Source organism: Acomys minous (genome assembly GCF_964271855.1).
Source record: "Acomys minous genome assembly, chromosome: 12".
Lineage (NCBI taxonomy): Eukaryota > Metazoa > Chordata > Mammalia > Rodentia > Muridae > Acomys > Acomys minous.
The window spans coordinates 68,374,411-68,399,730 of NC_140493.1; the positions used below are offsets into that span (position 1 = coordinate 68,374,411).

A 25,320-nucleotide genomic window follows, 5' to 3' on the forward strand; every position below is an offset into this window, starting at 1 on the left:
GGACGCTCATAAGTTCAAGATCACAACTAATGTAAGAACTTGTCATTTTGTTTTGTTAAACAAATTAGGCCTGGCAGTGCAGGGGCTGTACTGCTAGTGATTTGGAGGTTGAGATTGGAAGATCTGCTTAGGCTGTAGAACGAGTTCAAGGTCAACCTGGACAAATTAGTTTAAAAGAAAAGTAATACCCTATGAGCATATACAGGGGGAGGAGGCCGCCCTCAGTCATAGGGGAGTAGGGGGAAAGTGGGAGGGAGGAATGGGAGGATACAAGGGATGGGATAACAATTGAGATGTAATATGAATGAATTAATAAAATGTATTTTAAAAAAAGAAAAGTAAAAGGAAGGCTGGAGACGTAGCTAAGTGGTGGAGCGCTTGCCTAAGGTGTGCACAGGCTTTGCATGGCAGCGCCACCTACCCCAAGAGATTAACATCTTTTCATGAATAAACATAAAAGGGCCAATGGTCTAAAACCAGACACATGGTTTCCTAAATTATAGACCACCCAGATAAAGAATTACTAGGCAGCCATTTTCACTTGTGTCAGAAAGGAACAGTAAAAAAATTTAGAAAACACTTTATAATATCAGGTCAGAAGGGAAAAGTTATGACACTCCCTGTAATCCTAGTTCTTAGGAAGTGGTGCCAGAAAGTCATCTCTCCAGCCCCTCAGAGCAAGTTTGAAGCTAACCTGGGCTACATGGGACCCTATCCTTAACAAGGCATCGTGGAAGGGCTGGGTGGCTTGGTGGGTAAGTGTAGCTGCTCAGTGGAAGGGCTGGGTGGCTCAGTGGGTAAGTGTAGCTGCTCCGTGGAAGGGCTGAGTGGCTCGGTGGGTAAGTGTAGCTGCTCCGTGGAAGGGCTGGGTGGCTCGGTGGGTAAGTGTAGCTGCTCCGTGGAAGGGCTGAGTGGCTCGGTGGGTAAGTGTAGCTGCTCCGTGGAAGGGCTGGGTGGCTCGGTGGGTAAGTGTAGCTGCTCCGTGGAAGGGCTGAGTGGCTCAGTGGGTAAGTGTAGCTGCTCCGTGGAAGGGCTGAGTGGCTCGGTGGGTAAGTGTAGCTGCTCCGTGGAAGGGCTGAGTGGCTCGGTGGGTAAGTGTAGCTGCTCCGTGGAAGGGCTGGGTGGCTCGGTGGGTAAGTGTAGCTGCTCCGTGGAAGGGCTGGGTGGCTCGGTGGGTAAGTGTAGCTGCTCCGTGGAAGGGCTGGGTGGCTCGGTGGGTAAGTGTAGCTGCTCCTTGAAGAGGATCTGAGTTTGATTCCCAGAACCCACATGGCAGCTCTCAACCACCTGTAACTTTAGTTTCAGGGCATCCAACTCCTTCTGGCCTCCTTGGGTACCTGTAGGCAAAGGGTGTGTAGATGTATATGCAAGCAAAACACCCATACACATAGAAAAAGGAAACACTAACAAAAATAAGGGAGTAAAGAAGCCGGGCGTGGTGGCACACCCCTTTAACCCTAGCACTCAGGAGGCAAGAAGCAGGCGGATCTACTTGAGTTTGAGACTAGCTTGGGTTACAAAGTGAGTTCCAGGACATCTCGGCCTGCTATACAGAGAGTTTTCTTCTGGAGGAAGAAAGGAAGTAAGGAGAAAGCTGGTGTGGTGGCACACTCCTTTAGTCCCAGCACTCAGGAGGCAGAGGCAGGCGGATCACTGTGAGTTTGAAGCCAGCCTGGTCTACAAAGTGAGTCCAGGACAGCCAAGGCTACACAGAGAGACTCTGTCTTGAAAACCCAAACAAAAAACAATAAATTGAAGTTGATGGGAAACTGTCTAATGTGGTTTGCCCTGAGGCTCTGTGCTGCCCTTGGAATGGCACACTGGCCAAAATAACATGCGTTTTCATGGTTTGGTAACACTCTTCCAGGTAGGAGGCTGGGTGTGGTGGCTCATGCCAGTAACCCCAGCACTTTGATGTGTGTGTGGGAGGGTGGGGGGTCGGGGCTAGTAAGAGTGAAAGATCATAGGAGACCTTGTCTCAAAAAACAGATAAAAAATGCTCCGAGCAGGTGGACGGGAGGGAGAGCTCAGCTGCTGCCATTGATCCTGCCCAGGGCAAATGATTGCATCACAAACAAGTGAACTGTCCTTGTGTTCCCGTTCTGAGTCTAGTATGAGGAGGTCAGAGCAGGGCCACACACCCTGCGCCCTCACTGTGCTGCCTTCTCTCTCCTGGGTAAGGGTTAAGGCGGGCTTGGATGAAGATAGAAGAAAGAATGGGGCCGACCAACACCAGGTCTGCTTTTCTGGGTGTTTCCTAGCCCCGTTGAAGAGGTCCTGCCTGCGGCTGGTTCTGATGTTGGGAATTTTCCCTAAGGCACAATAGCTGTGTGCGCAGGAATCTCCGCTTGGCCCTGCCTGGGGAAGGACAGGCACAGGCTCTCGGCCTCCAACTGCTCTTCTGACCCTCCTCTGACCTCTCCCTTTCCCCACTTGTCCTGACCGGACTGGAATCCCATGCGGGTGTGTTTCCCTCTTTCCACGTAGGCAGTTGTCATCTTTTGATTCTCCCTGAGGTGGCTATGGCTCCCGTGGATGCCTTTCCTACAAGTATGTTTTGCCACCTGAATACGTGCTTTGGGACACATGAGTTTGTCCTGAACACAGCATTCCTTCCAGGCAGGTGTGCAGTGCTCACCTGGGTGTGTTTGTGCACACTTGGCCAAGTCACATTTCCTTTGTCTCCTATGCCCCTCACTTGGCCCCCTCCCACCATTCCCAGAAAATCTAGAATGATGAGAAAAAGCTTTTTTTTTTTTGAGACAGGGTTTCTCTGTGTAGCCTTGATTGTCCTGGACTTACTTTGTAGACCAGGAGAAAAAGCTTTCTGCGTGCTAAGAATTTGGGAGAAAACATAGCTCATCATCCTGGTCTCCGTACCATAAGACTTATCAACTTGTTAATGTTCCTCCCCCAAAACAGTCCTGTTACGTACTAATATCCTGAAAAGCATAAATGGCCTATAAGTCACATACCATTCATCTCAGCTTAGTGTGTGTGCATCCGGGGAGTTTTAGTGCATCCACAGAGTTGGATGGTCGTCACTTCAGTGAACTGCATCAGTCTAAACAAATCCTGTGCCCCGGCAGTCCTTTTTGGTCCCTGGCCTTTGCCTGTCACTAATCTACTCTTTGTTTGTTTGTTTGTTTGTATGTTTGTTTTTTCCTAGACTGGGTTTCTCTGTGTAGCCTTGGCTGTCCCAGAACTCACTCTGTAGACTGGCGTGGCCTTGAACTCAGATCCGCCTGCCTCTGGTTCCTGAGTGCTGGGATTAAAGGCATGCGCCACCACCGCCTGTCTCTTTGGATTTGTCTACTTGGGACATTTCATACAATGAATGCATATAACATATGCTCTCCTAGGAAAACTTTATGTGTCAAAGTGTTTTGACTGCATGTATATATGTTAACCACATGCATGCAGTGCCCATGGAGTCCAAAAGAGGGCATCAGATCCCCTGGAGCTGGAGTTACAGATGGTTGTTAGCCGCCATGTGGGTGCTGGAAGGAGCCAGCTCTCCAGATGTGGTCTTCTGTGCCTGGCTTCTCTTTCTCTCTTAGCTTACTATTTTCCCAGGTTCACACCTGTTGTAGCATGTATCTCTTCATCTTGATGGACATCAGGTTGGTTTCATTTTTTTTTCTATTATGAAGAGTACTTTCCCAAACATTACAGCACATAGTTTTGTGTCTCTTAGGAATGTACCTAGGAATAGAGTTTGTTTTAACTTTCTGAAAAACCAGCTCTGATTCCAGAGTGTGCGGGGGAGGGGGGTATATCTTCATATTTCTTCTGGAAGCTTATGCCAGCTCCCCCTAGGTTCTCACCAGCCTTTGTTACTGTCCAACTTAGAATGGCCACCCTAGTGGGTCTGTGTAGGTCAGAGGAGAGCTTGTGAGAGTTGCTTCTCTTCTTCTACCATGTGAGTCTCAGGGGTTAAAGTCAGGCAGCAATGTCTGCCATCATTATCTGCCTGTCTGTCTGTCTGTCTGTCTGTCTGTCTGTCTATCTATCTATCTATCTATCTATCTATCTATCTATCTATCTATCAAACTGAAGCAAGGTCTCACTCTGTGGCCCTGGCTGTCCTGGCAGTTGCTATGTAGACCAGGCTGGCTTTGAACTCACAGAGATCCACTTGCCCGTGCCTACTGAGTACTGGGATTAAGGGACTGCAGTGCTACACCCAGCCTCTTCTCTTTGTTTTTGTTTTTGTTTTGAGGCTGGATCTTGTGTGTAGCTCTAGTTCATTTGAGGTGACCCACACCTGTAATCCCAGCCCTGGGGAGGCAGAGGCAGGTGGATCTCTGTGAGTTTTCGGCCAGCCTAGTCTACAAATAGAGACCAGGATACCCAAGGCTACACAGGAAACACTGTCTCAAAAAAACAAAAAAAGAGAGAAAAGAAAAAGATGTAACTATGTAGACAAAGCTGCCCTCCACATTCTTGCTGCTTCTGTCTATCTTAGGGCATAGATATTTGAAACTTTATTGATAATGTTCATTGCTTATTTATTTAATCATGAGCAAACCAGGCAGAAATCATGAGAGACCAGCAGAGCATCCTAATTGGCCCCATTTTAGTAGCAAGGAATGGGCATGGAGCAGGCTTCTTTTGTTTTGAGCTAGGGTCTTGCTGTGAGCCTCAGGGAACTTTGAGGCCTCCCTTTCTACTTTGGTTAACCAGCGAGGATTAGGCTCACACGCATGGGCTGGATTTAATGAGAGAGGGGGACATAGCTCTCACGAGCTTGTCCCCAGCACCAGTGGCACTGTTGATGAGCTGGCACAGGCTCCCGAGATGGGAGAGGAGAAGAGCTGTGGCTGCTGTGTCAGGATGTCTTTACTCTGGCGTGTGGGATCCATCATCCATGGCTGCTTGCAGTAGCCCTGGCTGTCCTGGAACTCACTATGTAGACCAGGCTGGCCTCAAACTCAGGGATTCACCTGTCTCTGCCTACCGAGTGCCAGGATTAAAGGTGTGTGCCACCATGCAGCATACCACCACCACCTCCCCTCCTCTTCCTCCTCCTCCTCCTCCTTCTCCTTTTTCTTAAAGATATTTTATATTTTATTTAGGGGCTGGAGAGATGGCTCAGAGGTTAAGAGCACTGGTTGAATCTTTTTTTAAAATATTTATTTATTTATTTATTTATTATGTGTACAGTGTTCTGCCTGCATGTACACCTGCACACCAGAAGAGGGCACCAGATCACATTATAGATGGTTGTGAGCCACCATGTGGTGGCTGGGAATTGAACTCAGGACCTCTGGAAGGGCAGTCAGTGCACTTAACCTCTGAGCCATCTCTCCAGCCCTGTAAATGAGTCTTTTTTTTTTTTTAAAGATATTTTACTTACTTGAATGAGTGTTTTGTCTCCATGTACAAATGTTTGTGTGCCTTATGTGCACAGAGGTCAGAAGAAGGTGTTGGAGTTAAGGATGACCATGAGCCACCCTGTCAGTGCTGGGAACCAAACCCAGAGCAACAAGTGCTTTTAACCGCCAAGCCATGGCTCCAGCCCATGCTGTGACATCTTCCCAGCCCTGAGTCTCTGCAGAATCTTTGGGGTTTAGCCCTGAAGTCATTTCAAATGAGGCTGCTCAGGCTTTGCGCCCATGCTCAGAGCGACCCTGGGTTAAACCGCCTGGGCCTTCCAAGTCTTGGCTTTCTGGAGGCTCCAGGTGACTCCCAGGCTGGAGTGTCGCAGCGAATCCTCTGCTTACTCTCAGAGACTCAGAGGCAGAGCGGGAGCCACCTGCCACCGCATTAGGGTTGTGACAGGCACCTAAAGGAACATGCGCTCGAAACTGAAAGCAGCTTTTGCTGACATCTGGTCTTGGGGGATTCTTTGGATATTTTTATTTATAAAACGACACGCATTTCCCCAAATAGATGCTTATTTTTGACAGGCTTTCTCCCTTTGAGGGGTGCTTCAGGCTCACAGCTTTGTCCTCTGACACCTCCCTCAAACGTGGTAAAGGGCGGTGGTCTGCGTCAGGAGTGGTGGGGGCGTGTGCAGACAGTCAACGCCGTGTCTGTTCTGTTGGAGTTGAATTTCTTCCTTATGCTGTGCCTCCTCCACCCAACCCCCCTCAATCTTTCTCTGTCCGGGAAAGGAAAGCGTCCAATTAATTAGTGTCAATTGCCCAGACTGCTATGCTGTGAATTCCACAGAGCGAGAGCAGGAGAGCCGTGAGGTCTGACCATTGCTAGCTTCTCTCTTCTCTCCCCCCTCGGGCCAGTCCGACTCAGCCCAGGACAGCTATGAACGCAGCCCAACACAAAGTCATAAGCTTACTGAAAACGAGATCTTCCTGCCACTTTCGTGAGCTCGGTTGCGCAGTTCACTGGTATGAATTTTGCAGGTGACAGTGATGTGTCACAATGTCAAAAGGCGAGACACACCTGTGACCTACACCTTTCTTTCCTCTATCCTGCCCCTCAGCTGCCCAATATGTTCGGTGACCTTCGGTCCACGTTTATTGCCTTGATGATTGGGTCCTACGCCTCCTCAGCAGTTACCTTCCCGGGAATCAAGGTAAGGGCGTGGCCCGAGGTGTCCCTCCGCCTCCCCCAACGCAGGCTCTTTTCCTAGGAACTGTGCAGAGGCCTCCGCCTAGGCCACTGCAGCCTCTCTGAGGAGAGGAGTCATTGTGAGCACTAGGGGTGGCCCCTCAGCTGCCCTTCCCACCTGGGCAGGATGCAGCTGGCACCACAGGAGCAAGATAAGAACCCCCTTTCCCCTGGGCCCCTGGAAGAGGAGGGCTTCGGCGTTGCCCTGTGGTGTGTGACCCCAGCCTGTGTGGGGAAGGGAAAGTAGGGTGGCTGAGCTTGCCTCCGCTCCTGGGAGCCTCCAGCCTGTTAATGTTGGCCTGTTGCTCCGCATTAGCCCGGCGCTCTGCCGTCGTCCACCAAGTTGGTTCAGCTGTTTCCCTCGCAGGCAGGCAGGATTCTGAGCCTGTGGAAGTCACATGAGATCAGGAAGAAGCCTAAGCTCACAGTCCCCAAGGCTCTGGTCCCTCCCTTCTTCTGTTGCTCTGTTAGGACGTCACCAGGGGCCTTTCCCTCCCTGAGCACTGGCGTCAAGGTGAAGGTGGTGTTAGTGGTGTAGAGGGGCCTGCGATGGCGAGCGGGAGCCACAGATGCAGCCGAGGGAATCCGGCCAGCTGTCCTGTGCGCTCTCTCTTGTTCTGGGTGATGGAGGAAGCAGAAGCAGCCAGGGATACACAGAGAAACCATGTCTTGAAAAACCGGAAATAAATAAATAAATAAATAAATAAATAAATAAATAAATAACAAAGAAGGAAAACCCTCAGAAAAACCTTAGTGAGCATTGCTCTCTGTGACCCAGGCATGCCAGAGATATGGTGGCCACCTTTTAAGGTGGTGACATTTGATTCCAGTTGGATTCCAGGGACAGACAGGTGGGGTTCTGAGAACAGGATTTCTAGTAGCCAAACACCTCAGCTCACAGGGTCGCGCCCTTTTATACAGCCCAGCACAGCGGGAGCTCCCAACTGCCCCTGCCCAGTGTCCATTCCGGCTCTCCATTGATAACACTGCGCCCCTCCCCTGACAGCTCATCTATGATGCTGGTGCCTCCTTCATTGTCATCCTGGTGGTCTGGGCTGGCTGCTCTGGCCTGGTTTTCCTCAACTGTTTCTTCAACTGGCCACTCGAGCCCTTCCCAGGACCAGAGGACATGGACTACTCGTAAGTAGGAGGGCTCCCTGGCCTACCCTCCCTCCAGCCAGGGGCCTAGGCGGCACTGACAAACACCCTTTCCTGCGGCCCAGGGTGAAGATCAAGTTCAGCTGGCTGGGCTTTGACCACAAGATCACAGGGAAACAGTTCTACAAGCAGGTGACCACCGTGGGGCGCCGCCTGAGCGTCGGCAGCTCCATGAGGAACGCCAAGGAGCAAGCCGCGCTGCAGGAGGGCCACAAGCTGTGCCTGTCCACTGTTGACCTGGAGGTGAAGTGCCAGCCGGATGCTGCAGGTACCCGACCCATGTCTCTCCCCTCCCAGGCTGGCCCAGGAGATCTGGGGTGGGGGTAGAGGCAGCGGGGGGGGGGGGGGGGGGGGGCGAGGGTAGATCCTCATTTACGCTGCAGGTGTCGCCCAGGGCCCCCTTGATTGGCAATGGTTGGCTGTGTCTCTATGGGTACCCTTCCCCTGAATACTTTTTCTGTCTCAAAGTGGGCAGCGGCACCTGTTTTACACACGCGCATGCACTGAGTTTCACAGAGCTTGGGGAGTCTGCTGCTGAGCGGCAGCACCACGCACGGACCTCAGCAGGCTCTTTGCTGCCCCTCACACCCAGCACAGCCTGCACGTCAGGCCTTCCTCCCTTCCCCAGGCCCTGGATGCCGGATGGGCCATATTTCCCGGCCCTGAGCCCCATGCTTTCTTCCCACAGCAGCCCCCTCGTTCATGCACAGTGTGTTCAGCCCCATCCTGCTGCTTAGCCTGGTCACCATGTGTGTCACACAGCTGCGGCTCATCTTCTACATGGGGGCCATGAACAGCATCCTTGAATTCCTGGTCAGTGGTGACCAGAAGACAGGTAAGTGTCCCCTGGGCCTTGATGCATCCCTCCAGGATGGGGGCAATACTGTCACTGTCATTAGCCAAGTGAAGCTCACCAGCCCCACTAGCTGAAGTATTATGTCAAGCCAGGTCAGTCGGGCTGTGTCTGAGGCCCTGCTCGCCTGACAAGGCTGTTTTGTCACAGCCAGCTTGACCGTTCTTTCCTGTGCCCATCAGGATTTCCAGGCTAAGGTGGGGAGAGGGCTGAGATGGCTCCGTGTGTTAGGCTGTGGGGTGTGTGCATGTTTCCAGTGCCAGTGGGGCGGACTATGGGCTATATCCGTACTGAAAACACTGCCCAGAGCAGAAGACAGCAACCCAGCCCCACCCCGTCACATCCCTGCTCCGAAGGCACTGGCTTGGCTCTTGGACATCTTGGGGGCTGAGGGAGGACCTTTGTCCTGGCAGAGGGCTCTGAGTCAGTGGGGGACCCACTCTAGGATCAGTGTCCTGCCCTGGGAACCAGGGAGAACAAAGGCTTCTCAGGAGCAAGTTGGGTTCCAGTTGAAGCTTGTTCACTCTGGGAAACAGAACTGATAACACACAGGAAAACAGCGGCAGGTCTTGAGCTGATGAGGGCCTGGCTGACTCAGCTTTAGTCATCCTGAGCAAGCAGGACAAACACACATTCGGCAAATCCTCTTTGTTGGCAGTCTCACCAGCCTGCCACTTTCTTTTGTTGGCTAACTTGTTTTTACCGAGAGAAAGATAGATAATGCAGTCCTTGCAAGGAGCCAAATACCAGTTTTCCACAGGGACAGCAAGGCGGCCTGCTTTCACAGAGGGAAAAGCTCCAGGCACCTACCAGCTTCTCAGGGGGGAGAGACAGTGGAAAGATGCTGAATAGAATAAACAAACAAATCCTGAGGGGGTGGGCACAGTAATGGCCTCGGGGTTCTTAGGGGAGAAAAAGACCCTTAGCTTTGTTTAGTCTAATGATAATTTCCTAGCTTTTTGTTTGTTTTATTTTTTGGAGAGCAAGTTTTTCTATGTAGCTCTGGCTGTCCTGGAACTCACTCTGTAGACCAGGGTGGCCTTGAACTCACAGAGATCTGCCTGCCTCTGAGTGCTGGGATTAAAGGGGTGAGTCACCACTGCCTGGCTTTAATTTCCTAACTTTATATCCCTGGAATGAATGAATGAATTAATTTATTTATTTATTTATTTATTTTTAGATGAGGGGTTTAATGTGGCTTACTTGGTAGCGTGCGTTCGTTCGTTCTTTCTTTCTTTTTTTCTTTCTTTCTTTTGTTTTCTCCAGTTTTGTTTTGGTTTTTTTTTTTTTTTTTTTTTTGAGACGGTATTGAAGGCGTGCGCCACCACTGCCCCGTGGTAGAGTGCTTTCTTAGTACTCTGAATGCCTATAATCCCAGCACTGTAGAGATGGAAGCAGGAAGATTAGATGTTCAAAGTCACCCGAGGTTGCATAGCAACTCCGAGGCCTGCATGCATTAACGAGAGGGGATCTGGATCTGGGTGGATCTTGCTTGCTGCTTTGCCTAGACTCGCAAGCCACCCCTCTACTTCAGGAGACTGTAGCTATGGCTGCAGGCATGGACCATTCTGGAGAGCCAGACTTTTTTTTTTTTTAAAGATGTGGTAGCCTAGGCTAGCCTGGAACTTACTTAGTAGACCAGGTTAGCTTCAGACAGGAGGTAATCTTCCTGTTGCAGCCAAGCACTAGAATTACCATCAACCCAGTTTAATCTTCTGCTATTTCAGTTAAATAAAAACCTCTCTGCTGGGCGCGGTGGCGCACGCCTTTAATCCCAGCACTGGGGAGGCAGAGGCAGGTGGATCACTGTGAGTTCGAGGCCAGCCTGGTCTGCAAATCGAGTCCAGGACAGCCAAGGATACACAGAGAAACCCTGTCTCAAAAAAACCAAACCAAACAAACAAAAACCACCTCTCCTTGGGACGAGCTCAGCAGGTAAAGATGTGTATTGCTCACGTGGAGGCAGAGCACAACTTTTAGGAGTTGGTTCTCTTCTTCCCCTGTGTATTTTGGACACTTAACTCAGGTGTAAAGCTTATGTGACAAGCACCTTAGCTGTAAGACATCTCAAACTGCTGGGCACTGGTGGTGCAAGCCTTTAATCCCAGCACTCTGGAGGCAGATGCAGGTGGAACTCTGAGTTTGAGGCCAGCCTGGTCTACAGCATGAGTTCCAGGACAGCCAGGGCTATACAGAAAAATGCTGTTTCAAAAAACAAAACAAAAGACCCCAAAAGCCATGATTAGTGGCACAAGCCTATAATCCCAGCACTTGGGGTGCTGGAGAGAGATGGCTCAAAGGTTAAGAGCACTGGCTGCTCTTCCAAAGGTCCTGAGTTCAATTCCCAGCAACCACATGGTGGCTCACAATCTTCTATAATGAAATTTGGTGGCTTCTTCTGGCTTGCTGGCTCAAATGGAGGCAGAATACTGTATAAATAATAAATAAATAAATAAATCTCTTTTTAAAAATCTCAGCACATAGCTGGGCGTGGTGGCGCATGCCTTTAATCCCAGCACTCGGGAGGCAGAGGCAGGAGGATCGCTGTGAGTTCAAGGCCAAGGCTACACAGAGAAACCCTGTCTCAAAAGACCAAAAAAAAAAAAAAATAATCTCAGCACTTGGGAAGCAGAGACAGGGAGATCTCTGTGAGTTCGAGGTCAGTCTGATCTACAGAGTTAGTTTTAGCACAGCCAGGGCTACACAGAGAAACCCTGGCTTGAAAAAACAAAACAGGGGCTGGAGAGATGGCTCAGAGGTTAAGAGCACTGGCTGTTCTTCCAAGATCCTGAGTTCAATTCCCTTTCTGGTGCCCTTTCTGGCCTGCAGGTGTACATGCAGACAGAACATTGTATAAATAATAAATAAATAAATAAATAAATATTTTAAAATGTATTTATTTACTATGTATACAGTGTTCTACCTGCATGTATGCTTGCAGGATAGAAGAAGGCGTTAGGTTATATTACAGATGGTTGTAAGCCACCATGTGGTTGCTGGGAATTGAACTCAGGACCTTTGGAAGAGCAGTCAACGCTCCTAACCCCTGAGCCATCTCTCCAGCCCTAAATAAATTTTTAAAAAGAACAAAAAAAAAAAAAAAAAAAAAAAAAGATGGACATCCTGATACACTCCTGCAATCTCAGGTACTAGGCAGGCTGAAGCAGGAATTTATTAAAAACAAACAAACAAACAAACAAACAAACCACTGGTCAGCTTCAAGAGCAGAGGGCATCAGGAGGGGGACTCTTAAGGTATAGTGACAGGAGCTTTGCTCCTCGAGTCCCCTAGTCTCTGGGATCCAGCATCCACAGGCCTGCCTCTTCTCAGAAAGGCTGTCTTGGGGTCAGGGAGCTGTTCAGGGAAGAGGCCTGGCTGTCTAGGGGGAACTGTGGTGTCAGATGACTGTGCTTGGCACGGGATCCTTTGCCCTTTCCTTCTCCCTGAGTGCAGCAGGAGGTAACAGTGACAGAGTAGCTTTCCCACAGGGCCACATGGTAGAACTCTGATTCTGCCAGGCTTTCTGCCTTCAACGTGCCACTTCCCCATCATGGTGCCTGGCCACAGAGCTGACTCACCAGCCTGCCCGTGATGATTAACCAGCAGCCAGAAGCGTATCAGCAGGGCTGGGCTCTTTCTCTGTCTCACATCTAACCCCAGAGCTGGAGTGGGCAAGGCCTTGGTCGAGTGCTCTGGGGCGCGGGGGTCTTGTGGGAAGTGTAGTGTATGTTGTTAGGTAGCTAGGAACTAGCTAGCCTGTTTCCTTCTTGTTTGTATTCCCGCCACTGACCTCTCTCCTTTCCGCCTTTCCACCTTTGCTTTCTCCATGAAGTCATGGCAACGGGTAAGCTGGAGAGTGGCTGGGAGCTGGGGGTGGAGGTCATGAGGGGGGACGTTGAAACACCCTTCAGTACTGTCTGCTCGGCCCAAAGACTTCTTGCCTCAGATTTGAAACATCCCTCTCGACTAAACTGGTGGGGTAAGGGTGGAGCATTCAGCGGTCAACTCTTTTTCGTCCCCACCCCCTATAATTTTAAGTCTCTTTGAAGATGGGATCTCTGACGTCAGAGTCTCTGTGAGCGGAGCCTTCCTGGTACATTTCTGGGGGTAAAAAAGGATGGCCAGTCGCATATAAAGCACTAGTCATGGGCATTGGTGATTTTGTGGTTTCCAAGTCAGAGCGACTTCCTGAAACGTTGGTCGCAGGGGGTCATTGTGACATCCTGGATTTCATTAGCTGTTTCAGGGGAAGCAGGAGAGGTTTGGAGCAGAAAATTAGCATTTGTTTTAGCGCTGATTGTTCTAGCATTAAAGTCTGAAGGTTTCTTTCAACCCATAGTGACCAGGGGGCTCCAAGGCAGACCTCTGAGAGCCTACAGAGTCCACTCACGCTGTTCCCCAGAGCGGTGTGCCTGGAGCGCCCCGTGACGTGCCATCTTCCCCCCCAGTTGCCCTCTACACCTCCATCTTCGGCGTACTCCAGCTGCTCTGCCTGCTGACAGCTCCTGTCATCGGTTACATCATGGACTGGAGGCTCAAAGAGTGCGAAGATACTTCCGAGGAGCCTGAGGAGAAGGACGCCCCTCAGTATGTAGGGCACAGCCCACTCTGGGGGGGGGGGCAGAGAAAGAGAGCTAAGGCTGATCGCGTATTAGGAAGGGCCAGGTGGGCAGCAGGGACAAGAGGCGCACTCAGGACCCTGGCAAGGAACCACCCAGTGTTCCTACCTCTGATGAAGTGGGAGAGACACTGAGATGTAGACGAAAGCAGAGCAAATCCAGGGCCCCAGGCTGGCGCTTAGATCATTGGCACAGGCCACACGGGGGGCTGTTGTAAAGCCACTGGGGTCCTTCCTCTCACTCGAGTTGTAAGCTACTCTAGCCAAGTGTGCCACTGACGTGCTCCCTGTGAGGAAGAAACAAGGCCCTGGAGTCCCGCCTTATGGAAGGGCTGGGCTCTAAGATCAGAGGGTGAGTTAAGCGCTGTCTTCTCCAACTCGCGTCACGTGGCAGCCTGTCCTTTATTGTGTCAGGCCCAATGCCAAGCACTAACACGCGAGTGTCTCTCTTCAGCCCCAGGACCATGATGCAATGTGTGCTAGAGTTGTACCCATTGTACAGATGAGGGGACCGGGCTCAGGTGCCTGAGTCCCCTTTCAGAGCTGGTACAGTTAGAAAATGGTGGGCCTGGGAATTGCCGCCCTCCTTTGAACATCTGCCGTTCGTTCATTCTTGTGATCATCCATGGGGTTTCAGTGTGGGTGGCTGGAATCACTAATAGTTAATCCACAAGGAAATAATTACAGAGGCTCTCTGTTATCTAGGTTAGGCCCTAGAGCCAAAAGGCTATTTGCCACCCCAGTTCCATCTGCTGTGTTATTTGTTTCCCCTCACCCTATCCTGCCCCCCCAAGGGGAAACCAGTTCACTCCCTTATTTGGCTTATTATCTGGCTGATTACCAGCTTCCTGCAAGTTCTGGGTGCAGTGAGGCTTAGCTGCATCCTCAGTGGGGCACACTCTGCTCCCCCCCACACACACATCAGCTGAACTCACTAAGCAGGGTTGCCTATGTTCCTCAGCTGTGAGAGCCTCCGCTTGAATCAGCCTCCACTCAACTGAGACGGCGGCCCACAGATGCCCCTAGTGCTGGTCTAACACAAGTTGTGTGCCCGGGCCCTGTAGGGAGACAGAGGCAGGCAGATCTCTTTAAGTTCGGGGTCAGGCTGGTCTTCAGAGTGAGTCCAGGGCTACATAGAGAAACCCTGTCTCAAAAAACAAAAACAAACAAACAAAAATACAAAAAACAAAAACAAAAAAGGAAAGAAATGCCTCCAGCACTCTGGAAGCAGAGGCAGGTGGCTCTCTGTTTGAAGGCAGCCTGGTTTACACAGTGAGCTCCAGAAGGCCGGGCGGTGGTGGCGCATGCCTTTAATCCCAGCACTTGGGAGGCAGAGGCAGGAGGATCACTGTGAGTTCGAGGCTAGCCTAATCTACAAAGCAAGTCCAGGACATCCAAGGCTACACAGAGAAACCCTGTCTCAAAAGACCAGAAACAAAAACAAAACAGAGTGAGCTCCAGGCCAGCCAGAGCTACTCAGAGAAACCCCATGTCAAAAAACAAAAACAAAAACAAATATGATTGAGTGACTGGGCTCAGTCCACATACTGGGATCCCTGAGGCCTGACTTTCTCGGGCGGGCCCACCTTCCTCCAGCGAGCCCCTCCCCACCTAAGTCCTGTGTGCTCTTTCTCCAGAGGTGAAAAGAAGCCGAAAAGAGACAGGCAGATTCAGAAAGTCACCAACGCCATGAGAGCCTTCGCCTTTACAAATGTGCTGCTCGTAGGCTTTGGGGTGACCTGTCTCATTCCTAACCTGCCTCTACAGGTAGGTCTGGGGAGAGGGAAGACCACTTGGGGGGATACAAGTGAGGGGTGTTCAGTGGCTAAAAGTGCAGGTGACTTCATTCATTCAGCTTGGCTGTTGGCAGTGTTTGCTGGCGGCCTGCTTAAGCCTCCTCCACTCCCCAGCCATGGGCTGGAGAGGAGGGGAACAGGAAGACCAGCTTTCTTTCACAGGACTCTTCTCCAAGATGGCGCATTGTTCTCCCCTGTCCGTAGGCACCTGACATACTGTGGGTAGTCCCACCATCTGTCCCTGGAACTATGTGGTTCTGCATTTTTCTCAGACAGTTGACATCTGATTGTCTAAGGAGATTTTGGCCACCAGGCATGGTAATCCTAGCGCTCTGGAATTCAGAGGCAGGCAGATCTATGAGTATAGGGCCAGCCTGGTCTACAAAGTGAGTTCAGGATAGCCAAGGCTTCACGGAGAAGCCCTGTCTCAGAAAACCAAACCAACCAAACAAAAAACAAAAAAAGAGGTTTTGGTCAAGGCTGACTGTAGTGGCACACACTTGTAATCCCAGTACTCCTAGTGACAGAGACAACAGTGTCCGAGTGACTGTTATCCTGGAGAGAACAGAGAATGACTGATCCTGGCTTGGTGTCAGGCTTCAAAGGCTTAATTCCTTTTTATTTTTTATTTTTTATTTTTTTTTACAAGGTTTCTTTGCTCTTTTGAGACAGAGTCTTTCTGTGTAGCCTAGGCTGGCCTCAGACTTGATTCTCCTGCCTTGGCCCTTCAAGTGCTGGGATTACAAGAGTGAATCACCATGCTTCACCTTGCACACAAGTATTCTGAGTTTTTTTGGTTTTTTGTTTTTTTTTGAAACCTGACTTGCTGGAGTTTGTAAGCCAAGTAGACTCGCCCCCACCTGGCCCTGCCTTTTGTTCTGTGAAAATGTCCTAGCAGTCCATTCAGGGCCCAGGGCCCAAGTTTACAAGGCAAAGGAGGGATGTACCTGATAGTGTTGCTTCCCAGTGGGTGTGGTCCAAGTGCAGCTGCGTCTCACGCCAGCTCTGGGAGGACGAAGAGGCTCATTGTTTACAGAGTGCCAGGTGTTGAGCTACGTTGAGCACGCAGGTGTGCACACCCACAGGTGCTGCACACACATACTTGCTGGCACTGGGTGTGCAGACCGGAGTAAGCCATGGAAGACTTGCACCAGGCGGGAGAGCCTCACACACCCTCATCAGGACCATCTTGTCTAGTGGAGAGAAGACGCTCACTGAAAGACAACCATGCTTTGTTTCACTCGGTTCTCTCTGAAGGCCAGTTGTGCAAAGGCAGCGATGCGTTTGAAGGGAGAGACAGAGCCTGTACAAATCCACATCTGTGTAAGGTTTCAAGCCTGCCAGGTGTAGCCCTGGCCCCTCCACCACCCACATTACTGGGAGCAGGTCCTAACAGCTAATAGAAGACGGAAGAAACAAAGGACAAACACAGGGCCCTAGGGTGACAGTGCCTCTCGGAGATCATTAACCAACAAGGCCGCCTCAGAGATTGCCGAGTGTGCCTGTGGTAGCCTTCCCAGGAAGAGGCCTTCCAAAAACGTCAGGTGAAGACGGCCGCTTGCCAGTAGGGCCTAGATCACCAGGCAAGGGGACCTTTGGGAAGGTCCTCACATAAAATACAGATGCTTAGAGTTTGGTAAGGGCAGGGCATCTTGAGCCATCGTTTGCAAAGGCACCGGTGCTACTGTCATCATGGCTGACTTCAAGCTTCCAATAAAACACCAGTGAATGTGGGGCTGGGAAGGGATTCCAGGTAAACTGCTGAAGTATGGCACCTCTCCCCCATACGTACACTGTACAGAAGATGCCCTCAGGACAAAGAGTGAAAGACTCAGGAGATGATAAACTTGGAGCATTCATTTCCTTTGTTAAAAGATGTGGTGGCCTTGGCCGGGCGTGGTGGTGCACTCGGGAGGCAGAGGCAGGCGGATCACTGTGAGTTCGAGGCCAACCTGGTCTACAAAGCGAGTCCAGGACAGCTAAGGCTACACAGAGAGACCCTGTCTTGAAGGGGGGGGGGGAGAGAGTCAATTTGGTTTCTTAATTGTAAGTTTATATAATTGAATTTTTCATAACTGCTTAGCAACAGGCTATATCATGAAAGGGTCAGTTGGGTAACTTAGTAGTGAAAGATACTTACTGGGAAGCCTGGTGACCTTGATGGCAGGAAGGGACCAACTCCCAAAAGTTGTCCTCTGACCTCCACACAAGATCCTGACGCTTGCACACAGGAAATAAGTAGAAAGAAAGAAAAGTTTATTCCAGCGCTTGGGAGGCAGAGGCAGGATGATCTCCATGCGCTCAAGGACAACCAGGACTACAAGAGAAACTCCGTTTCAGAGAAAAAAGAAAATAAACTTAAAACGTCTTTTTGTGTGCATGTGTGCCGAGTGTGTGCTGTGCCTACAGAGGCCAGAAGCCATCGGGTCCCCTGGAACTGGAGTTGCAGAGAGTTGTGAGCGGCCACACTGTGAGCCATCTCACCAGCACCAGTTCAATGTACTTTTTTATTATTACAAAAATGAGGACCTGGAGAGATGGCTCAGTGATTAAGGGCACTAGATCCTCTTGTGCAAGGACCTGAGTTCAATTTCCAGACCCCACAGGGTGACTCAGAACTGTCTGTAACTCTAGTTTCAAGGGATCTGGTGCCATCTTCTGGACTCTGGTACAAGGTGTACACATGGTGTGTGTGTATGTATACATGCTAAACACTGACACATAAGTAAAATTAAAAAAACATACACACATGTGTATGTGCAAGCCTGTGGTTATTGGGCTGTGACTACTAAATTTTCTCTTTTTTTTTTTTCGAGACGGGGTTTCTCTGTGTAATAGCCCTGACTGTCCTGTAAATTTTTTTTTAATGTTATAAAAAGTTTTATCAAGAGCCAGGCTTAGTGCCACATGTCTTTAATCCCCATACTCTAGAGGCAGAGGCACACAGATCTTTGTAAGTTGGAGGCCAGCCTGGTGTACACAGAGAGTTCTCCGAGCAGCCAGGGCTACACAGTGAGACCCTGTCTCAAACAGAACAAAGTGAAATGACAGAGCATTCTGCATCAGAGAGCCAGTGCAGCTCAGCTCTGGGTGGCTCTGGTTCCTACGCCCGAGTCTCCAGGAGCCAGAGGGAGAGGACAGAGGAGGGTCTCCTGCTCACACACTGTTCTCCCTCCTTCCGTCCCTCAGATCTTCTCCTTCGTCCTGCACACAATTGTGCGAGGATTCATCCACTCTGCCGTAGGGGGCCTATATGCTGCCGTGTAAGTCCTGGAGGCTCTGGGTGGTGTGGTGGCCCTAACTCAAGGCAACTGCTAGTGGCAAGGAGACCCTGAAACTGGCTTGTTCTTCCCTTCTGTCGTGCTTGATCTGGCATCAGGGGACAGGTGATAGGTTTTCGGCTGCCTGTGTCAGCAAAAGGCCGTTGTACACACCTGACAGCGGGTGAGTCAGTAGACAGGCAGCTGGGTGCCCACAAGCCTTGGCATTTAACACGAAGTCAGTCTCTCAGCTGGGGTCAGTGCCTGTGAGCCCGGGGGTTGCTCTTCGGCCAGGTCCTGGCACTATCCCTGGCAGCTCACTGGAACAGGGTCAGGTCCTGGCTGCCTGAAGCTAAGTACTAAGGTGTAAATAGTCCTCAGGCGCAGTGACATGGATGACTGGTCCCTGAAGTCCTGGGCTGTCTTCACCCAGGGCCTCTGAGGGCCATTTGCTGGCCATAACCCCCTTGGGCCCTGGCTGTGGTGAAACCTGCATCTTTTCCAAGAAGCCACACAGAGCTGTTCCTGCCTCTCTTGCCCAGGGCCACTGTCTGTGACGTGAACAAAGCCTATCCTAGGTCAGGGCTCCCCCATAACCCTGTGGCAGCAGAGCCTGATGTTCCCCAAGATTACGCCCAGAACGCCTTCCTTCTTTTAAGCAGCATCCTACAGGGGTCATTCCAGGTCCGCCTGCCCCCCCACACACACAACCCCCAGGCTTGGAGGAAGTTGTGGCTGCCCTGGCAGGGTGTGAGGGAGTCGGGCAAAAGAGCTGTGATGCTGAGTTTCCGAGATTACGCAATGCTCCTGGAGGAGGGTTACAGCAGAGCCAGGCTTAGCTTCCAACCTGCTCCCCGGGAATGTTTCCCAAGCCGCAGACTCTGGCTGGCACCATGCTTTCCACCCCGCTCAGCCCTACACCCACAGACTGAGGGCGGATCTGACTGTGGGGGGGAGAGGCTTTCTCTAGAGTCTAGAGCCTCAGGGGCCGGCACCCAGCCATCCTGAGGCACTCCCAACAGGCAAGATGATGCAGCCCTGGTTAGCAGCATACCTGAGCTAGGCCAGTGAGGGATTTGGGAAGCCCGTGGATGGCGCTGGCCGTGACAAGTCTCATTGCCCCAACAGGTACCCCTCCACACAGTTTGGTAGCCTCACAGGACTGCAGTCCCTGGTCAGCGCGCTCTTTGCTCTCCTGCAGCAGCCGCTGTTTCTGGCCATGATGGGTCCTCTTGGAGGGGACCCTCTGTGGGTAAGAAGGGTCGGGGTGTCTCTCCATTTCCGCTCCTGGGAAGTGGAGCCAAGGACAACAGGTAGTGTGGGAAAGCCAGACAGAACCCAGTCAGAGGTCCCCTGTGGATGGCGGCCAGGCAGGAGGAGAAAAATGTTCTCTCTGGGTCTGATTCTAGGGTGAATCCCAGGCTTTCCACCCAAAGTCCAGCATTCTATTCCAAATGTCATGAGTTGTCCCAAGCCCAGCCCAGTCCCCCGAAGGCTGCTGAGTGGCACGTGGAGACTGGGGAATTTGGATACTGGAATGTGGACCAACAGCCCTGGGGCCTCTTGAACCTTCCTGTTTACTTTTCACTCTTTCCCCCTGTCGCTACCTCTTCTCCCCAAACCTGCGTGTGCGTGTGTGTGCGCGCGTGCGGGAGGGTGCTGCCCTGTGGTAAACTCAGCTCCTCCTGACCGCCCGGCTCCCCACCTTCCCAGGTGAACGTGGGGCTGCTTATCGTGAGCATGCTAGGCTTCTGCCTGCCGCTCTACCTGATCTGCTACCGCCGGCAGCTGGAGAGGCAGCTTCAGCAGAAGAGGGAAGACAGCAAGCTGTTCCTTAAGATCAATGGCTCGTCCAACCAGGAGGCTTTCGTGTAGTGCCCACCACCTCAGAGCTGTGACCTCCTGGCCGTGCTTCAGTGACTGACCGCTGTCATCTCCCCCAACCCCAGAGGATCCTGTGCACTCTCTGGGTCCTGCCCTTCGCCACACTGGAGCCCCGTACATCCTCACAAAGCCCTGGCTCTGCCATGGAGTGCTGGTGTGGAGGGACAGGAGAGAGGGCCCAGGACAAATGAACCTCCCACTGCCAGAAGCTGGCCTGCCCTGGCCTAGCTGTCACCCCAGGGGCCCTGGGATCTTGGATCCCCATGCGGCTTATACCTGGAGCCAGGGGGACACCCCCCAGCCCCCCATTAAGCAGGCTCGCTCTCTCACTGATCTTGATTCTGCCTCTTGCCAAAGCAGAGGGGCCTGCAAGCCTCTACCCACACTACCTGCCCCTGAGCTGCATGTCCACCAACCACGCCTACCTGAGGACAAAGGCTTGCACTGTCTGCAACCCCTCGCTTTGGCCCCTTACCTCCCCTGGCCAGTCTGGCTGCCTGAGGAAGGAAGGACCCGCTTCCTGTTGTTGGTGCTAACCCCTTTGTAATCCAGAGCCCCTACCCCCACCCGTGGCTGCTTCCCCGGCCCAGTGTTTTCCTTGAAGGCCTGTGGTGAAACCCCACTGTCTCAGGCTGGCGAAGGGCAGAGCATTTACACAAAGCCTCAAGAGCGATGGGCAAGGCTTCTTCCTCAGAATAGGAAGTACCTCTGTACCGCTGCCCTTGTTCCAGTTTGCACCGTGAAGGGAACTGGGGACACCACAAGGGCACATTTCTACCCCCACACAGCTGTTTTTCTTGGGGGGGGGGATAAGGCTGTGATGGTGGATAGTAAGAGCCAAGCCGAGGAACCAAGGCGGGTGTGTTTGTGTGGTACATGTGTGTACATGTGTGTGTGTGGTAGGTTAGCCCAGGGGCGGCTTTTATCTCAGTGGACCAGACCAGAAGCCAGGCAGGCCTACACCAAGCCCAAGATGGGAGAGTCAGCCTTGCTTTATGGTGGGGACCTTGTGCATGGCCGTGTGGTCACAGTGCCCCCTGCTGGCAGACTTCGTCAGGGCACTGGAGCTGTTGGTTAGGAGAGAAGCCTAGCTGGCCTGCCTGGCCCAATAACCCACTTCCCTGACAGCCCCTAAAAACCCTGAGACCTTTTGGGATGCCAAGAGGGGTGAGTTGGTTTTTAAGTCTATGGCTTCCTCTTAGGTTTTGTCAGAATTCTTTTTATGAAGCAATAAATCCATTTTCCTGTTGGTAATGGATGCGTCCCCCCAACCCCCCAATCAGTTGAGTACTCTACGGGCCTGTTTTATGATTGAGAGGAAAGACGGGGCAAGAGGTTCTTCCACAAAGGGAAAAAAGGCAGACAGACAGAAAGACAAAGTGACATACTTTAATACCAGCACTTGGAAAGCTGAAGCAGGCAGAGAGTTTGAGCCAGCCTGGTCTACATCAAGAGTTCTAGGGCTTCTGCTAGTGACAAACCCAGCTGCACATGGGTGCTCACCACCTTCCTAAGTGATGTGTCAGGAGAGGGGCATGGCCAGAGGAAAGCCCTAACCACCTCGTACTCCAGGCAAATGGGGCTGTGGAGAAGTGTGCGCTGTCCCAGCTAGACAGGCCAGTCCAGAAGCCTTCATCTCTACTGTTTCCCTCACCTCATAACCCACAAAGGTTGTTACATGGTGACTCCAGGAGAGTCATATGCTAAGCAGCATATAGATGGGGTGAGGGCAGACAGAAGAGATACCCCCAGGCCAAGTTCAAGCTTGTTAGTAAGGGTGGAGTGTCAAGGCTTGGCTCCAGTCGGTTCAAACATTAGAGTCACAGCCCTCACAACAGTGAGCTACTGGAAGCTCTTCTCTGAGGCTTTCACAGCTCAGTGGTAGAACTCAAATCTTAGCATGGACAAGGCCCTAGGCTCTTGTCACCCTAATGAACCGGGCTCTATATTTTCCAGACCACCTCTCGGAACACTGGGCTGCAGTGTGGCACTGGAGGTTTTGCTTTTGAGAATGGCTAGTCAAGTATCAGGCATGCAGAGCTAGTCAGGCGGGTTGCTGCATAGCGGCTACCACAGCACTTGCATTATGTTTGTGAGCACTGCAGCTGTCTGAGCAGGGATATAGCACCAGGTGTGGCAACAAGAGGATCCTCTGAGTTCAGGGCCAGCCTGGTCTACGTCATGAGTTCCAGGCTAGCCAGGACTACTCAATCAGACCCTATCTTAAAAACAAAAAACCCCCACAAGTGTTTGCAAGGATGTGAAGAAAAATAGGAAGGTTATGCATTGCTGTCTGAATGGTAGGGCTGTAGAAGTGTGGCACAGTCCTGTTAATGCCAGCACCAAGTGGCAAAGGGGGTGGCATGTTTTAGCCTGAGCTAGGCCCCTGCTTCTCATACAAGTTGTGACATGCTCCTGTGTGGTGACTAATCATAGGAGCGGTGCCCTTCCTGCATGTATGACAAGGTGGCCACTTGCAGAAGGTTCTGCAGCATTAAGACTAGGCCCCAGGGCTGGGCGGGAATGTCTTTTCTCTTGGTAGCATGTTTGCTCAGCTCACACAAAGTCCTTCGTTTGATGCCCAGCCCCAAATCAAACCCAGTCATGGTGGCACATGCCTGGTAGGTACCCCAGCATGTGGGAGGGGGCGATATCAGGCGTTCAAATCATCCTTGGCACATGGTGAATTTGAAGCCAACCTGGGCTCCAGGAAGTTCCCAATCTTCTAAAAAAACAAAAACAAATGCCCGGCTCTTGGTCTCACCTATATCATGGCTTGGCTCTGGTGCCTCCCAGAGGCTAAGACGCCTCAGGAAGAAGGTAGTTTGAGTGACTGACAAAGGCTCTCCCCGCTAGGGACACATTGTGAGGTTGGTCGGACATGACTCATGTGGTCCCCAACAACACTGAGGGGCCACACTTGGGAGTATGACAGCTTAAGGGAATATTCTAGAGTTGAGAAGCTGGGCCTATGGGATGGAAGAGGGTGCAGAGTCAACCCATAGCAGGGGACAGAGGTGTGGCAAGCCAGATCACTAGTCAAAGGCCATTCTGCCCGGACTTGGCACCAAGTCAACTTGTTTCCCTAGTGTCTTTGAATCACAGTAGCCACCTCGAGTGAAGTAGAAACAGACGTAGACAGGTAAAATCAAATTGCTCGCAGTGAGAGCCAGGACTCTGTCGGGGCCTCAGTCAGTGAAGCAGTTGAGGCCCTCTTGGCCAGAACATCCCATTGGAAGCAACAGCCCGAGGGGTGCTGGGCTCCCAATAGAATGGCAAAACCCAAAGAAGGGGGTAACAAGCTCAGGACGGTCTCCGTGTGTTGGAGCCAAAGCTTTCTCAGGTATGGGGCAGGCTGTTTGCCCAAGGGTCATTTGAACTTTGAAGGCTGATGGTACAATTCCCTGATCACTTCAATTTCAAGAGGAATGCTCCAAAATAGGGACAGAACCACAGGCCAGACACAGGACCCAGACAGCAGACCCAGTGGCCCCAGGCTTTTCCTCCCACCTTGTTCTCCAAGCTGGGCGTGGTGTGTGTGTGTGTGGAAAGGAACAGGAAGTGATGCCCAGCCCTGTGCTTTCAGTTGGTGAGGACAGAGGCATAGCCAGTTTTGCACTCCTGGGAGCCCCCCCCCCTTTGTGGTCTGGGCACCTGTCACTCTGCTGGGACCCGTCATAACTGGTTCCAATCTTCATGAAGGCCACAGACAAAGTATAGGCCCTTGGGGGCTATCTCCTGTGTTCTGTCCCCCCACTCCCACATCCAAAAGTTCCGATCAGAACTTGTTCATAGCCAGCCCGTGGTGGCGGCACACACCCCACTCTGCAGCTGTCACCACAGAGACTCAATGCTCTTCCCCGTGAAGGGCAGTGAGAGGTTCTTGTGGACTTTGTGGGCAGTGAGGTGCCTTATCTGTGAAGTTATCAGGGCCAAGCCCAAAGTGTGTTGGCTATTTTCCTCACATAGAAACTGTGGGCTGTGAGGACAATTGGACCCACGTATTTCAGAGACTTGCTTATTCTCAGCTTGTAGCTCTCCCCTGGCTTGTGTGTCAAGGTGAGACTCTATCCCCCCAAGCTCTAACTCATGCTGAGCCCTAGGGTGTGGACAGAGCCTCCTGGGCATTCAGGAGAGTCAGTGTCCTCTGTGAGGAAGGCATCATGGCCCGCCAGCACAGTCACCATCTGTGCCCCTTGGTCCCTGCAGTGAGTCATTCTTACATGGGCAGATCTAAGGCAGGACGGTGGGTAGCCTCCTAACCTTGACCGTGCTCTGAGGGGAGCGCATGGGTTAGCAGCCAGCCGTACTGCATTCTCAGGGTGTCATTTTCTCACGTGAACTGGGAGGCATCTCTGTTCTCAACAGTGTAGTTAAGGGGACCCTGTAGGTAAATCTCATCAACAGCAGTATGTGTAGCACTCAGAAGAAACTTAGCCACTGTGGCCCTAGAGAAAGTCAGACAGCACAGGGAACAAGGCAGCCCCTTCCCATGGGACAAACACGCCAGGCTGGTGGCCAGAAAAGATGGTAAGGTCGATACAAATGACCCCAGTCCCCGCAGAACTTACCTTACAATGAAGCCTTAAGTTATTGTCCACTTGCCCACTTTTCTATTTTTGTCTTTCACATTTTGGTAAGAATCTTGGCCAAACAGTCTTGGGGTCAAAAGTCCTAGCCCTGGGGTGGCACTTCTATACCGCCTTTTTGGATGACTGTTTGGCTAGGCTGTGTGTGTGTGTGTGTGTATGCGCTGAGATGTCCTGGTGTGTCTGTTAAGGAAGATGTATAGAGGTGCCTGTGTGCTGTAATGTGTGTTTGTGTGTGTGTGCGTGCGCACACACGCTGAGATGTTCTGGTGTGTCTGTGTTAAGAGAGATGTATAGGGGTGCCTGTGTGCTGTAACACCTGGAGGCAGAGGAAGGAAAGGCCCGTTGTGTCCCTTTCTGTTACTAAGAGCATCTAGGCAGGTCAGAATCCAGGCCATGTCAAAGGCCCAAACCAAGCCTTAGGCTGGGGCCTGAGAGTGTGTCCTTATGTTCACCGGGGTCACATAGTGTCACTGATAACTCAGCAACTGACCTTGGCTCTTCCCTGTCACTTTACTGTTCTTAGCCCCCAGCATACTCCTTGGCACTTAATAAACGTATGCTGAGAATGACTGAGAATTAAAAA

The 25,320-nt window shown here is 51.6% G+C and overlaps 1 protein-coding gene across 4 annotated transcripts in view; it reads left to right on the forward strand.

Moving 5' to 3' along the window:
* SLC43A2 (solute carrier family 43 member 2) overlaps positions 1 to 25,320 on the forward strand; it is a 51,858-nt gene extending 26,538 nt beyond the window's left edge. For all 4 annotated transcript variants that reach the window (XM_084802801.1, XM_084802798.1, XM_084802799.1 and 1 more), the window contains exons 6-14: positions 6,449 to 6,541; positions 7,583 to 7,716; positions 7,800 to 8,002; positions 8,423 to 8,569; positions 13,036 to 13,174; positions 14,843 to 14,972; positions 18,191 to 18,264; positions 19,390 to 19,513; positions 19,975 to 25,320. In XM_084802801.1, the coding sequence (XP_084658927.1) occupies positions 6,449 to 6,541; positions 7,583 to 7,716; positions 7,800 to 8,002; positions 8,423 to 8,569; positions 13,036 to 13,174; positions 14,843 to 14,972; positions 18,191 to 18,264; positions 19,390 to 19,513; positions 19,975 to 20,136 (1,206 nt within the window). In that variant the 3' untranslated portion in view covers positions 20,137 to 25,320. The remainder of the gene's footprint in view (positions 1 to 6,448; positions 6,542 to 7,582; positions 7,717 to 7,799; positions 8,003 to 8,422; positions 8,570 to 13,035; positions 13,175 to 14,842; positions 14,973 to 18,190; positions 18,265 to 19,389; positions 19,514 to 19,974) is intronic.